The sequence below is a fragment of the Rhinopithecus roxellana genome, chromosome 19, assembly GCF_007565055.1.
Source record: "Rhinopithecus roxellana isolate Shanxi Qingling chromosome 19, ASM756505v1, whole genome shotgun sequence".
Taxonomy (NCBI): Eukaryota; Metazoa; Chordata; class Mammalia; order Primates; family Cercopithecidae; genus Rhinopithecus; species Rhinopithecus roxellana.
The window spans coordinates 16,620,633-16,633,149 of NC_044567.1; the positions used below are offsets into that span (position 1 = coordinate 16,620,633).

Sequence of the window (12,517 nt, forward strand, 5' to 3'; positions counted from 1 at the left end):
GCCTGCATGAGGTCATTCACTCTTGTATCAGCCTTATGCAGTAAAGGTGTTTATTCCCTACCTTGTGAAAGAGGAAATATGGGGTTCAGTACCTTGCCCAAACTCTTCAAGGCTATTCAGCGTAGGAGCCAGGACTCCAACCCAGGTAGTCTGATTCAAAAGCTCAGGCTTTTAGATCCCTTGCCCAAATTTAGTCTTCTTTCAGTCTCTCCCCTACCATTGACTCCCCCTACAAGTTTTCTTCACGCAGCCCAATGAATGAGCTGTTGAAACTGACACAGGACTAGTCAACTCTTTCCTAGCTTGGGGCAGTGAGCCCCACCCACCTCTGGAATCTTCACCACTTACTAGGGTGAGGCTCCTTCCCTTCCCACTCCTTTTCTAGCCCCCCAAAGAGAAGGAAAGGCATTCCCCACCCAGGGGAGGCTCCTACAGTCCTGACTCTTAAGGTATAGTCACTCATTGGATTCTTGTATCAACCTCAAGAAGCAGGGCTCAGCATCCTTACTATACAAGTAAAGACACTGAGACTCAGACTTCCCAAGCTCACATCTGTTACAGAACAGAGCGAGGGTTAAAAACCAGTATATTCCCAAACCCTCTAAAAATGCTCTCATCATGGATAGATAATCACCATACCCTAGAGATAGTTTACCCAGTATCGCCAGCACAGCCATGCCTTGAGCCAGCACTATGCCAGGCCCTGTACATTCTTCCAGTGAATTATCCCAACAAACCCATGAGGTAGGTACTATCATTATGCCCCTTTTACAGAAATGGAAGCTGAGGCTGGGAGATGGTCATCAACTTGCCCTAGGTCAACCAAGTGTAAGAAGGATTAGATCCAGCGCTGGAGGCAAGGGAAGGTGGGGTGGAGGGAGACAAGAATGTCAGGAGAGTTTGAGTTCCTACCTTCAGTTCATGGACCTCCAGTAAGGAGCTCTAGGAGACCCCTGAACCCTATGACATTGTATGCAAATGTATGTATGCTTATTTGAAGGTAGGGGACAGAGGAAATATCTATAGTTTTCTATATTCTCCAAGGAATCCCTGATCACAAAAACATTAGGAATCCTTGACCTAACATAGTGCCTGACATAGAGTCACTCAATATCTAGTGAATGAATAAACACACATGACAATGAGTGAGTAAATGAATGAATATCCTTCCATATCCTAGGAGACACCACATAACCTGGTACACACATCCATCTGTGTCTTCTGAGATGGCGAAAGATATCCTGGGACCTGAGCCCAATCCACCCCCAGGACCTTTCTCCCAGTTCCAGGGGCCATAGCCAGGTGCTATGACAAGCTCCAAAGATGCTTCTCCCACTTTCTCCCCACCCCCACTCCTAACAATGACCAGACATAGGCGAGAATTATGCAACTCAGATAATGAAGCTGTATTGATTGCCAGGAGGGGGTGAGGGTGAAGCAGGGTCCAGGTGTGAAGTGCTTAGGGGTTAGGAGAGGGGATCTTCCAGTGGGATCTGTGCTTAGGGGTTAGGAGAGGGGATCTTCCAGTGGGATCTGTGTCCACACTGGAGGCCTCCTAGGCCTGAGCGGGGCTGGGCAGCCTCAGTTCTTGGTGCGAAGGACCTGCTCGTGGGTGGACACCACCTTGCCATCGTGCACATCCATGACCTTTGTGCGGATCTGGCGGCTGGAGGAGGTCACTGGGGAAGAGGCGGGAAGAGGACGTTACGAGAGGTGAACAGACAACAGACTAATCAGAAGTAAGGAGGCCAAGAAGGTGAGGAAACTCAAACTGACTCCCCGTTGTCCTCTCCCCTGATTACTGCTTCACTCCCTGCTGTTGCCCAAGCACTGATACCATCAACACTTTTCTTTCAGACTAGGGCTCCGAAAGGTCAGAGACAGAGTCTTTGTCCTCAGATTAGAGCTTCCTAAGAGCTCACACCCGGCTGGTTCCATTCATATGCAACCAATGGAGTGGCCTCAGTGGGAAGAGCCCTGCAGGGCCCTGTTCATGGTGCTGACCACCACAGCAATGGGATCTGCCACAGACACCAGGAAGAAGTAAGAGGTGGGGGCTGCCTCTCCTAGTCCTAAGGAGAGTTTGGAAAATAGCTTCTTCCACCCAAGGAGGTTCACAAGGGAAACTGGGTGACAGCACTAGAGCTCAGCCCTTCACAGAGCCCCTAGCCAATGCCTAGACCCACTTGGGGTACAGAGGGTGGCCTGGAGCCCAGGCCTGCAGAGGAGGAAGGTCTTACCATCTCTGGATGACTGCGAGCCAGAGGAGAACTGGGAGGAGGAGAGGCTGTGAAGACAGAGAAGGGCAAGATCATTAGATACATGGTGGGGCCGTCAGAGTGCCATGGGGGGACGGACTAAGGGGAGGGCCAAGACTCACTGGGCGTCCTCGCCCTCCAGCAGGCGGCGGTAGGTGGCGATCTCCTGCTCCAGCCGTGTCTTCACGTCCAGCAGGATCTTGTACTCCTGGTTCTGCTGCTCCATCTCGCAGCGTAGCTGGGCCAGCTGTTCCTCTACGCTGCCAATCATCTCCTGAATCTGGGCCAGCTGCATGCAGTAGCGGCCTTTGGTCTCCTCCAGGCTGTTCTCCAGGGATGCTTTCTGTGAGGGAGAGAAAGGGAATCCAGGATGAGTGAGTGTGGCCGTTCTCTCCCTGCCAGTCCTGGGCGCACCACCGTGCCTGGCACTATTCCTACCATGCTGAGCTGGGACTGCAGCTCAATCTCCAGGTTCTGCACGGTGCGCCGGAGCTCCGAGATCTCACTCTTGCCGCTCTGCACCAGCTCGCTGTTGGTGGCCACCTCGCGGTTCAACTCCTCTGTCTGCAAAAAAGAGAACGCCGTTCACACCAGAAGGCCCCAAAAGGCAGGTGGTCTGGGTTCCTTCCACCTCAAATGACACCCACCTTGGTGAAGAACCATTCCTCAGCATCCTTGCGGTTCTTCTCCGCCATCTTCTCATACTGGTCACGCATCTCGTTCAGAATGCGGCTCAGGTCCACGCCAGGTGCAGCGTCCATCTCCACATTGACATCTCCACCCACCTGGCCTCTCAGGGCGTTCATCTCCTGCACAACCAGGGACAGTCCACAGTCAGAAGTTTCACCATGGCAGCGGATTGGGGTTCCTTAGTAAGGCCTGAATACTGCCCTCCCACCATCACAATTCTGTCTTGACTCTCCCTTCTCTCTCTCTCTCTCTTTTTTTTTTTTTTTTTTTTTTTTTGGACAGGGTCTAGCCTTGCCCAGGCTGGACTCAAACTCCTGGGTTCAAGTGATCCTCCCGTCTCAGCCTCCCAAGCAGCTGGGACTATGGGCACACACCACTGTACCCAGCCTCCCTGTGCTTCTTTTAAGCTGGCTTCTCCATATAGTTCTCACCTCCTCGTGGTTCTTCTTCAGGTAGGCCAGCTCCTCCTTCAGGCTCTCAATCTGCATCTCCAGGTCAGCTCTGGCCAGGGTCAGTTCATCCAGCACCCTGCGCAGGCCATTGATGTCGGCCTCCACACTCATGCGCAGGTTCAGCTCTGTCTCATACCTGGAATGACCCCAGAGAAAAGGAATGAGACACCCACCCTGACCACAGTGAGGGCTTTGTTCTCGTCTCCCTGCAGCTTCTCCCAGAGCTGGTGCCTTGTGGGTGGTTTAAGGAGCCGATCTTGAAAATGGCATGGTGGAACAAAGTGCCCATTGATTGCTCAGATATGAACATTCCTGGGGCCTGGGGATAAGGCAGTTCATCTTGCTGCAGAATTCAGGAGGGGGTTGCGCTTCTAACTTCAGCCAACAAATAATGCGTAAGTCCTCCAACTATGATTCCTTCCTATACTTCAAGGGCAGTTGGGGGAGTGGAAAGTGCCTCTCCCTAAAGCAGCGGTTCTGAAACCTGGCTGTGGACCAGAATCACCCAGGTAACCTGCTATAAATAGCTGAATCAGAACTCCAAGGGTGGGGCCCAAGAGTCTTATTCTTTTATAAGCACCACAGGGAGTTTTCATGCAGCTATCCTGGCACTGGCTAGTTCTATTTGGGAAACACTGCTCCAAAAATGCCCTACTTTGGGGACACTGGGTGTTCTGGCCCACCATTGCAAACTCACTTGGTGCGGAAGTCATCCGCGGCCAGGCGGGCATTGTCAATCTGCAGAAGGACGTTGGCATTGTCCACTGTGGCTGTGAGAATCTGCAGGTTGGAAAGGGCACAAGTAATTTGTCAAATGGACTTCACAAGCTGGACTTCACTGTAACCTACGTTAAGCTCTTGCCTCATGTTCTTGCCTGAATTCCCCTCTTCCTCCACAAAACTTGACCACAACAGCCTAGAGGAAAACCCCAGATGCCCCAAGCCTGTCCTAAGACTTTGCTAACTCCTGGTCACCAGACAGGGTAGATGTAGCCCAGGGCTTAGAATCAAAAGCCCAGGAGTTCTGGCCCCGATTCTGCCACTGACTTGCTGCAAAATCTGATGGGTCTTGGGGTTTCAAGGTCCCCGCCTCCAGGTGAGGAGAATAATCTGAGGCTCCCTAGCCCTCCTTCCTGAGCTGGCCTCTCTTCTCTCTGCATCAGCCAGCCCTGCCAGTCCTCTGCAGATGTGCACATTCCTTTTCAAGCTTACAGGCCATGGGACTTCAAATGGAACTTTCTTAAGAGGTAAAACCCAACTGATACAGGGGATTAGAAAAGAGGACTCAGAGGAAAAACAAGAAGATATATTGGCCCTGAGTCTGGTTGGAGTTCCCTACCTCATCACTGAATTTCCCTAATCCATGCAAGGCATTAGAGCCCAGCAGACTCCTGCTGGGAGGGCTCCCAGGTGATGTGGGAGCAGGGGGCCGGAGTCAGAGGGCACAAGCCTGCCAGTCTCCCTCTGTGCAGGGCACATCAAGGGGCCACACTGATTGTCTCTGCAGGCTCTCCATGCCCGCCTGGCTGTAGGGAGGGACCAGCCTCTACCAAGGCTTATGGGCGGCGGCAGCCACAACCCAGACTAGTGAGCTAATGAGCGGTTTGGATGTCTTGCCTGGTCCCGTTAGAGCCTCACTCCTCCCCCGTGCTGGAGAACAAGTAGCTGCCTCCTGTGCTGGAAGGTAGGGCACAAGGGCCCCAGCCTTGGCTCTGGCATTAATTTGCTATGTGACCTACAGCTGGTCACAGCACCTCTCGAAGCTTCAACTGCTTCCTCTGTAAAATGTAAGGACAGGAATCACTGATCTCACATGGTCTGAGGATTTGAGATCGGAAGGGGATGAGGAGGCTGGGGAAGGGAGAGCATCTTCTCACTGATCAGCTTTTAGGGCATCCAAGACCTCGAAAGAAGGAATCTGGGGTGGACTCTGTCCTATAGAGAAATCTTAAGGTGTCAGTGGCCTGGGACGTCTATTGTTCCCAGAAGGAGCTAGCTGGAATGGCACCTCTGCTGCCCATTCACCCACCTTGTTCCTCAGGTCCTCGATGGTCTTGAAGTAGGGACTGTAGTCTTTGATCTCAGCGGGCCGCTGCCTCTGGTACCAGTCACGGATCTTCACCTCCAGGTCGGCGTTGGCCTCCTCCAGAGCACGCACCTTGTCCAGGTAGGAGGCCAGGCGGTCGTTGAGGTTCTGCATGGTCACCTTCTCACTGCCCACCAGAAGCCCATCACCACCAGCAAAGCCACCACCCAAGCCACCACCCAAGCCAGCACCAAGGCCACCACCATATCCTCCCCCGAAGCCACTACCAAAGCTGCTGCTGCTGCTGAAGCCACCGCCATAGCCGCCCCCCAGCCCGTAGGCTCCCCCAGAGGAGAAGCGGGAGGAGGAGACAGACAGGCCTCCACCATAGGTGCTGGGGGCACGGCAGGACCCTCCGGCCAGGACGGAGGAGATGCGGCTGGAGCCGCCCCCGATGCCGCCCCCGAAGGAGCCCTTCATGGAGCTGGAGGAGGTGAACTGGCGGCTGCAGGTGGTCATGGTGCGGAGGAGGGAAGTGAGCGAGCGAGCAGCTGCTGAGTGGAGAGAAGGTGCTCGGGTAAATTGGAAAGGGATGCGAGTGCTTTATACCCATGGGTAGGGGGCGGGCCTGGCACTTTCCATTCCCCTTGGCTTTCATCACCCACAGGCTAGCGCCAACTCCCAGCCAGGTCCCTCCTCTCCTCCGCCTCATCATGTCTGTCATATTTTACTGGAAACTCATTGTTTGGGGTGTTTTGGGCTTTCTTGTCCCGCCAGGCGTGATTCACAGGGGGAGGTGTGGGCCTGCAGGCTACACTTTCCCATCGGGCCCTGGGAGTCCCAGCCCTCAGGAACCCGCACACTGGGCTCAGCCAGGGTGACAGAGAGCAGGGCCTCTGCACCTTAAACCTGGTGACCTGCTGGCTCTCCATGAACTGGATGGGCCTGTAACGTCCACTTAGAGGAAGCCCGCCGCTGCAGGGGACGGACACCCGGCTGGAGGGTACCAGTATGGCAAGGTCACCTTGGGCACAGACAGGCCTCCCTCACTGTGACCTTCTATTAGTGACAAGGAGGTCTGGGGGTCCCTCCCAGGCCTGACCTGCCGTGCTGTGCTGAGAAGCCTGTCCCATCCCTGAAATACACCCAGCCAGTCACGGGTATCATGATTCCCACCCCAACACCCCCATCAAAGAGAAATCCAGACAGCTCTCCCCAGCCCTGCGCACAGACGCTAATATCCTCCCTATGGTGAGGATCTCACATCCACCACACACCAGCGGACGGGCCCACAGCATAGGGCAGGTGGCCTCATGGAGGCCAGGAAACAGCCTGGAGTCAGGTGGGTCCTGGCTCTGCCATTTACACCTCTGTGACCCAGGGCTTGACACTTCTTGGACCCTCAGTGTTCTCACCTGCAAAGTGGGAGTCATAGCATCTACTCTGCCTACTGCAGTCAGCTCTGAGAAGCCAATGCGACAGCATGTGTGGAAGGGTTTTGTAAACCGAGTATGGCGAGAAGCCTGGTTGGTGTCGTTGTAGCCCAGGCTTAGCCCCAAAGTGGATGGAACTGCATCCAGGAACAAGCCTGGGGGGCCTTTTTTTCTTCCAGCCCCAGATATCTTCTCAGACACCCAGAACATCCCTAGTGTGGGCAGAAGTCTGGCTCAGGAGCCCTCGTTTGAGCCCCTTGTGGAACTGGCCCAGGAGATGTTCTGGGGAGGAGTAGAGGCTGGAGTGGAGCCAGGCTGTGCCAAGGGCAAGGCTGAAGTGGACACGAGGGTCCCTGACTCCTGAAGCCCCAAGGGTCAGGGGACATTTCTAGGAGTCCACTTGGTCCTGCTTTGGAGGTGTGTATATCAAAACTTCAGCAATCTCCCAGACAACCTCCCAAAGCAAACCCTTCTGGCCCCCACCCCACCCTCCCGTCAGCCCCTCAGCTGCACAGACCCCGGCAGGCATGTTGGGAGGAATGTGGTCGTGTCTGGGGCTGCCTGACGCATCCTATCTCCTCAGACAGGCCCCAACAGTCCCTGCTGGAGGCTCCAATGCTCTTCCTGGGATCAACTGCTCCTAGAAGAGAAGCAGGACCCTCTCTCACCCCCACCCCCACCTTGACTGTCACCAAAGCAGAAGCCAGGAGGGGAGCCCCCCACTACTGTGGCCTAGGAGCTTGGAAGACAGTGCTGAGACAGACACCTGAGCTGTGGGCTCCCCAAATCTGCCAGCAAAGGACTCTCGAGGATGTGAGTAAGCCAGGGCCCCACCCCGCTCCACCCGCCCCTGACAGACACTCCTAATCTCCCTGCAGAGAATGGTCCCCCCACCCTGGCCCAGCCCTACAATTTCCCCAGAGAGAGGCAACAGGGATTTTGGCTGAGGGACAGATGCTTTTGTTGGGAGGCATGTTGCTGTTGGCTGTGGGGCAAGGGGAGGCTGTGCTCACTGGAGAAAAATGCTATGTCCAGAGGGATCTGGGAGCGGGAATGGGGTGCACAGCCCAATACCAGCTTCCTCTGTGCCTCTGTGCCCCGCCACCCGAACCACCACCACCACCCGGTCTTTTTCTTCTGCAGGGATCAGGAATAGAAGCTGCGCATCCCAGGACATAGGAACAGCTCTACTTTCCCTTTCATTTGATTCAATGGAACCCAAAAGAAGCTCCTTCCTCCCCCTCCTCCGAGGGGAATCCAAAAGATAAAGATGGCAGGGAAACAATGACAGATCAGCCCTGCACATAATCTGAAAAGGCACTTCTGCAGCCCCACCCGAACCCCACGCACCAACTCCAGAACCTTAGCATGGAATATAAGCCTGATCCCCCACACCCGGCCTTAGAACCGTGGCCCAACCTGGAGCCTGAGGCTAACCTCTCTTCCCCTGAAGACAAGGACTCAGTGACCAAGGAACTGCAAACGGCCCGGCCAAGCAGGGAGCAGACTTAGAGGACACCACACTCCCGTCCCCTCCCTGATGCCGAAGAAGCATGGTACTCAGACATTTTAAGGGAGGGCATTTTCTGGGGCATCAGGGGTTAAGGGGTTGCCAGTCTTGACTGCTGAGGCCCGGAGTACGCCCCACCTCTGGACTTCTAAGCAGACTTTGTGTGAGCACCATTACCTGACCCTCCCTCCAGCCTGCCCCAAAAGGAGGGGGATAAAGGAGGAGCCCCGGGCAGGACCTCTTGTGGTTAGTGAGTCTCCCTGCACCACCCTGCATGGGGGAGCCGTGTGCCAATCCAAACAGGTGAAGCAGGCAGGGCCAGGCAGCCCCCACAGAGCCCACACTGTGTGCTGAGGACTCTGCTGGGCACCAGGAGATGCCATCCTAAGGAAGGAGGAGACCTCAGGACAGTCCCTGCCCTTGGAGTGCACGGCCTGGTGGAAGAGACAATCCCGGCCTGTAGGAAGGTCCCAGCATCAAAGAGAAGCAGGAATGCACATCAACATTACTTAACATACAAACAAACAGAAGAAAAGCACAGACAAGAGAGATTGGTTTCCTAGGGCTGCCATAACAAATTACCACAAATCTGATGGCTTAAAACAACTAGCTGGGCATGGTGGCTGACGCCTATAATCCCAGCACTTTGGGAGGCCAAGGCAGGTGGATCACCTGAGGTCAGGAGTTCGAGACCAGCCTGGCCAATATGGTGAAACGCCGTCTCTACTAAAAATACAAAAACTAGCCAGGTGTGGTGGTGGGCACCTGTAGTCCCAGCTACTCGAGAGACTGAGGCAGAAGAATCACTTGAATCAGGGAGGCAGAGGTTGCAGTGAGCCGAGATTGTACCACTGCACTCCAGCATGGGCAACAGAACAAAACTCTATCTCAAAAAAAAAAAAAAAAGAAAAGAAAAGAAAAAAGCAACAGAAATGTATTCTCTCTGGAAACCGTAAGCCCTGACTCAAGGTGTTGGCAGGGCCACACTCCCTCTGAAGGCTCTGGGGAAGAGCCCTTCCTTGCCTCTTTCAGCTTCTGGTGCCTCCCTGAGTTCTCGGCTTGTGGCAGCATCGCCCCATCTCTGCCTTCATATTCATGCAGCCTTCGTCTCTGTCCTTTTCAGTCTCTTGTTGGACACTCATTGGATTTAGCAATCTCTCTATTCCAGTAGGATCTCATCTCAAACCTTACCTTACTTACATCTGCAAATCCCCTATTTCCAAATAAGGGCATATTCTGAGGTCCCCAGTGGACCTGATTTGGGGGAACCCTATTTGACCCACTATACCACAGAACAGACTGGGTGCTCGTCACCTCACAAAGCAATAGTAAAAACTGGTGGGGAGATGGCTGAGATGAGATGTGGGGGCGGTCCAATCTGGAAGGCTTCTGGGAACAGCCTTTAGCGTGACACATCAAGTTGCCAGGGATTGGATGGCAGGGAGCCACGGAATTCTCAGGTCTTGGGTCTGTACTTGACATCATCCACTTTTTTTTTTTTTTTTTTTTTTTTTTTGACACAGGGTCTCCCTCTGTCGCCCAGAGTGGAGTGCAGTGCTAGAATCACAGCTGACTGCAGCCTCAATCTCCTGGACCCAAGGGATCCTCCCACCTCAGCTTCCCAAATAGCCAGGACTGCCATCATGCCCAGCTAGTTTTCACTTTTTTGTAGAGACGAGGTCTCACCATGTTGCCCAGGCTGGTCTCAAACTCTTGGGCTCAAAGGATTCTCCCACCTCAGCCTCCCAAACTGCTGGCATTACAGGCATGTAATGCCATACCCAGCTTCTTTTTTTTTTTTTAATTTTTATTTTGAAATAATGTTACACTTGGCTGAATACAGTGGCTCATACCTGTAATCCCAGCACTTTGGGAGGCCGAAATGGGTGGATCACTTGAGGCCAGGAGTTTGAGACCAGCCTGGCCAACATGACGAAACCACATCTCTACTAAAATATATAAAAAGTTAGCTGAGTGTCATGGCAAGTGCCTGTAAACCCAGCTACTTGGGAAGCTGAGGCAGGAGAATTGATTGAACCCAGGAGGCGGAGGTTGCAGTGAGCCGAGATCGCACCACTGCACTCCAGCCTGGGCAACAGAGCAAGACTCTGTCTCCAAAAAAAAAAATTAATAAATAATGAAATAATGTTAGCCTTTAAGAAAAAGTTACAAAATAGTACCGAGAGTTCCCGTGTATCCTGTGTACCCTTCACCCAGCTTCCCCTAATGTGAACATACCACATAAGAATCATACGATTTCTGAAACCAATATATTAACATTGACACAATACTGTTTTTTTTTTTTTTTCTGAGATGGAGTTTTGCTCTTGTTGCCCAGGCTGGAGTACAATGGTGCAGTCTCGGCTCACTGCAACCTCCGCCTCCCAGGTTCAAGCGATTCTCCTGCCTCAGCCTCCTGAGTAGCTAGGACTACAGGCACTCACCATGAAGCCCAGCTAATTTTTTGTATTTTTAGTAGAGACGGGGTTTGCCATGTTGGCCTGGCTGACCCCGAACTCCTGACCTCAGGTGATCCACCCACCTCAGCCTCCCAAAGTGCTGGGATTACAGGCCTGAGCCACCACGCACTATTAATGAACTATAGGCTTTATTGGAACTTCCACCAGTTTTTCCACAAATGTTCCATTTCTGGGGCAGGGTCCAATTTCAGTCTCCACATTGCATTTAGCTTTCACTTCTCCTTAGTCTCCTCCTATCCATGACAGCTCCTCAGTCTTTTCTTGTCTTTCATGACCTTGTCACTTTTGAAGAGTACTAGGGTGATCAATTATTTTGCAGAATATCCCTCAGTTTGGGTTTTTCTGATGTTTCCTCATGATCACATTGAGGTTATGCACTTTGGCAAGAAAACCACAGAAATGAGGTTGCATCCCGTCAGGCACGTTGGACAGATATGTCGTGTGTCTTACCGCTGGCACCGTCAGCCTTGTTCACTTGGCTTAGGTGGAGCTGCTGGATTTCTCTACTGTCACGTTTCTGTTTCTCCCATTGAAATTAATAAATACCTTGAGGAAGGTACTTAGAGGCTATGCAAAAATTCCGTTTCTCCTTAAAATCTGACCCACTGAACTTTGCCTCCATCAGTGGAGGGAACGAGCTCACGTCAACCTGAGTTTAAGAGCCTCATTTGAAGGAACTCCTTGAGGGACTGTGGCTTTCAGGAGAGACTTTGGGAGACCCAAGCCCAGAGAAAGAACTCTTTCCTACTCTCTTGTCCAGCCCCAAAGCCAGACTAGGCCTCCTCAGAACCTCTCTGTGCCCCAAGACAGCAGTCCCCAACCTTTTGGCACCAGGGACCAGTTTCATGGAAGACCCTTTCTCTATGGACCTAGGGGGCTGGGGGTGGGGAGGGTTTCGGGATGAAACTGTTCCTCCTCAGATCAGCAGACATTAGTTAGATTCCCATGAGGAGCACACGTCCTAGATCCCTCGCGTGCACAGTTCAAGAGAGGGTTTATGCTCCTATGAGAATCTAATGCCACTGCTGACCTGACAGGAGGCGGAGCTCAGGCGACAGGAGGTGGAGCTCAGCAGGCAATGCTCACTCACCAGCAGCTCACCTCCTGCTGTGTGGCCTGGGTCCTAACAGGCCACAGCTGGTAGAGTCTGTGGCCCAGGAGTTGGGGACCCCTTCCCTGAGACACTCCCATGCCGGCTTCCCTTCACAATGTCTTATCTTGGAGAAATAGCACATACTTCTCTCACAATTGTCTAGAGCCTTGCTAGGCCCCCGCCAGCCCTGGGGAAAGAAGTGGGGAATCTGGCTCCTCTCATGTGGCAGATGGGAAGTCTTGAGTCCAGAAAGGCCCAGAATCAAGTAACAAGTTGGAGCCCCCCTTGTGATTCCCAGGCCCCCAGAACCTGCCCGGGGCCGAGCTTCTCTTTTCCTCCTGGCAGAGTCCTGCGCCCCTTCCTCTCCTCTCGGCCCCTCTGCACCCTCCCCTGGAGTACCCCCAACCTCTGGACTTCTAGGCAGGCTTTGTGTGAGCAGCATTACCTGACCCTCCCTCCAGACTGCCCCAGAAGGAGTGGGGTAAAGGAGGAGCCTAGGGCAGGGCCTCTTGTGGTTAGTGAGTCTCCCTGTACCACCCTGCATGGGGGAGCCCCGTGCCAATCCAAATAGGTGA

The 12,517-nt window shown here is 53.4% G+C and overlaps 1 protein-coding gene across 1 annotated transcript; it reads right to left on the reverse strand.

Annotated features, from left to right (window-relative positions):
* Positions 1–1,382: 1,382 nt before the first annotated feature.
* KRT14 (keratin 14) lies at positions 1,383–6,025 on the reverse strand. Its single transcript, XM_010358579.2, has 8 exons — positions 5,430–6,025; positions 4,098–4,180; positions 3,380–3,536; positions 2,906–3,067; positions 2,697–2,822; positions 2,381–2,601; positions 2,241–2,287; positions 1,383–1,679 (listed from the first exon to the last, which is right to left on the reverse strand). Exons 1-8 carry the CDS (start codon positions 5,943–5,945, stop codon positions 1,582–1,584), a joined length of 1,410 nt encoding a protein of 469 aa, XP_010356881.1. The 5' UTR covers positions 5,946–6,025; the 3' UTR covers positions 1,383–1,581.
* Positions 6,026–12,517: the final 6,492 nt, after the last annotated feature.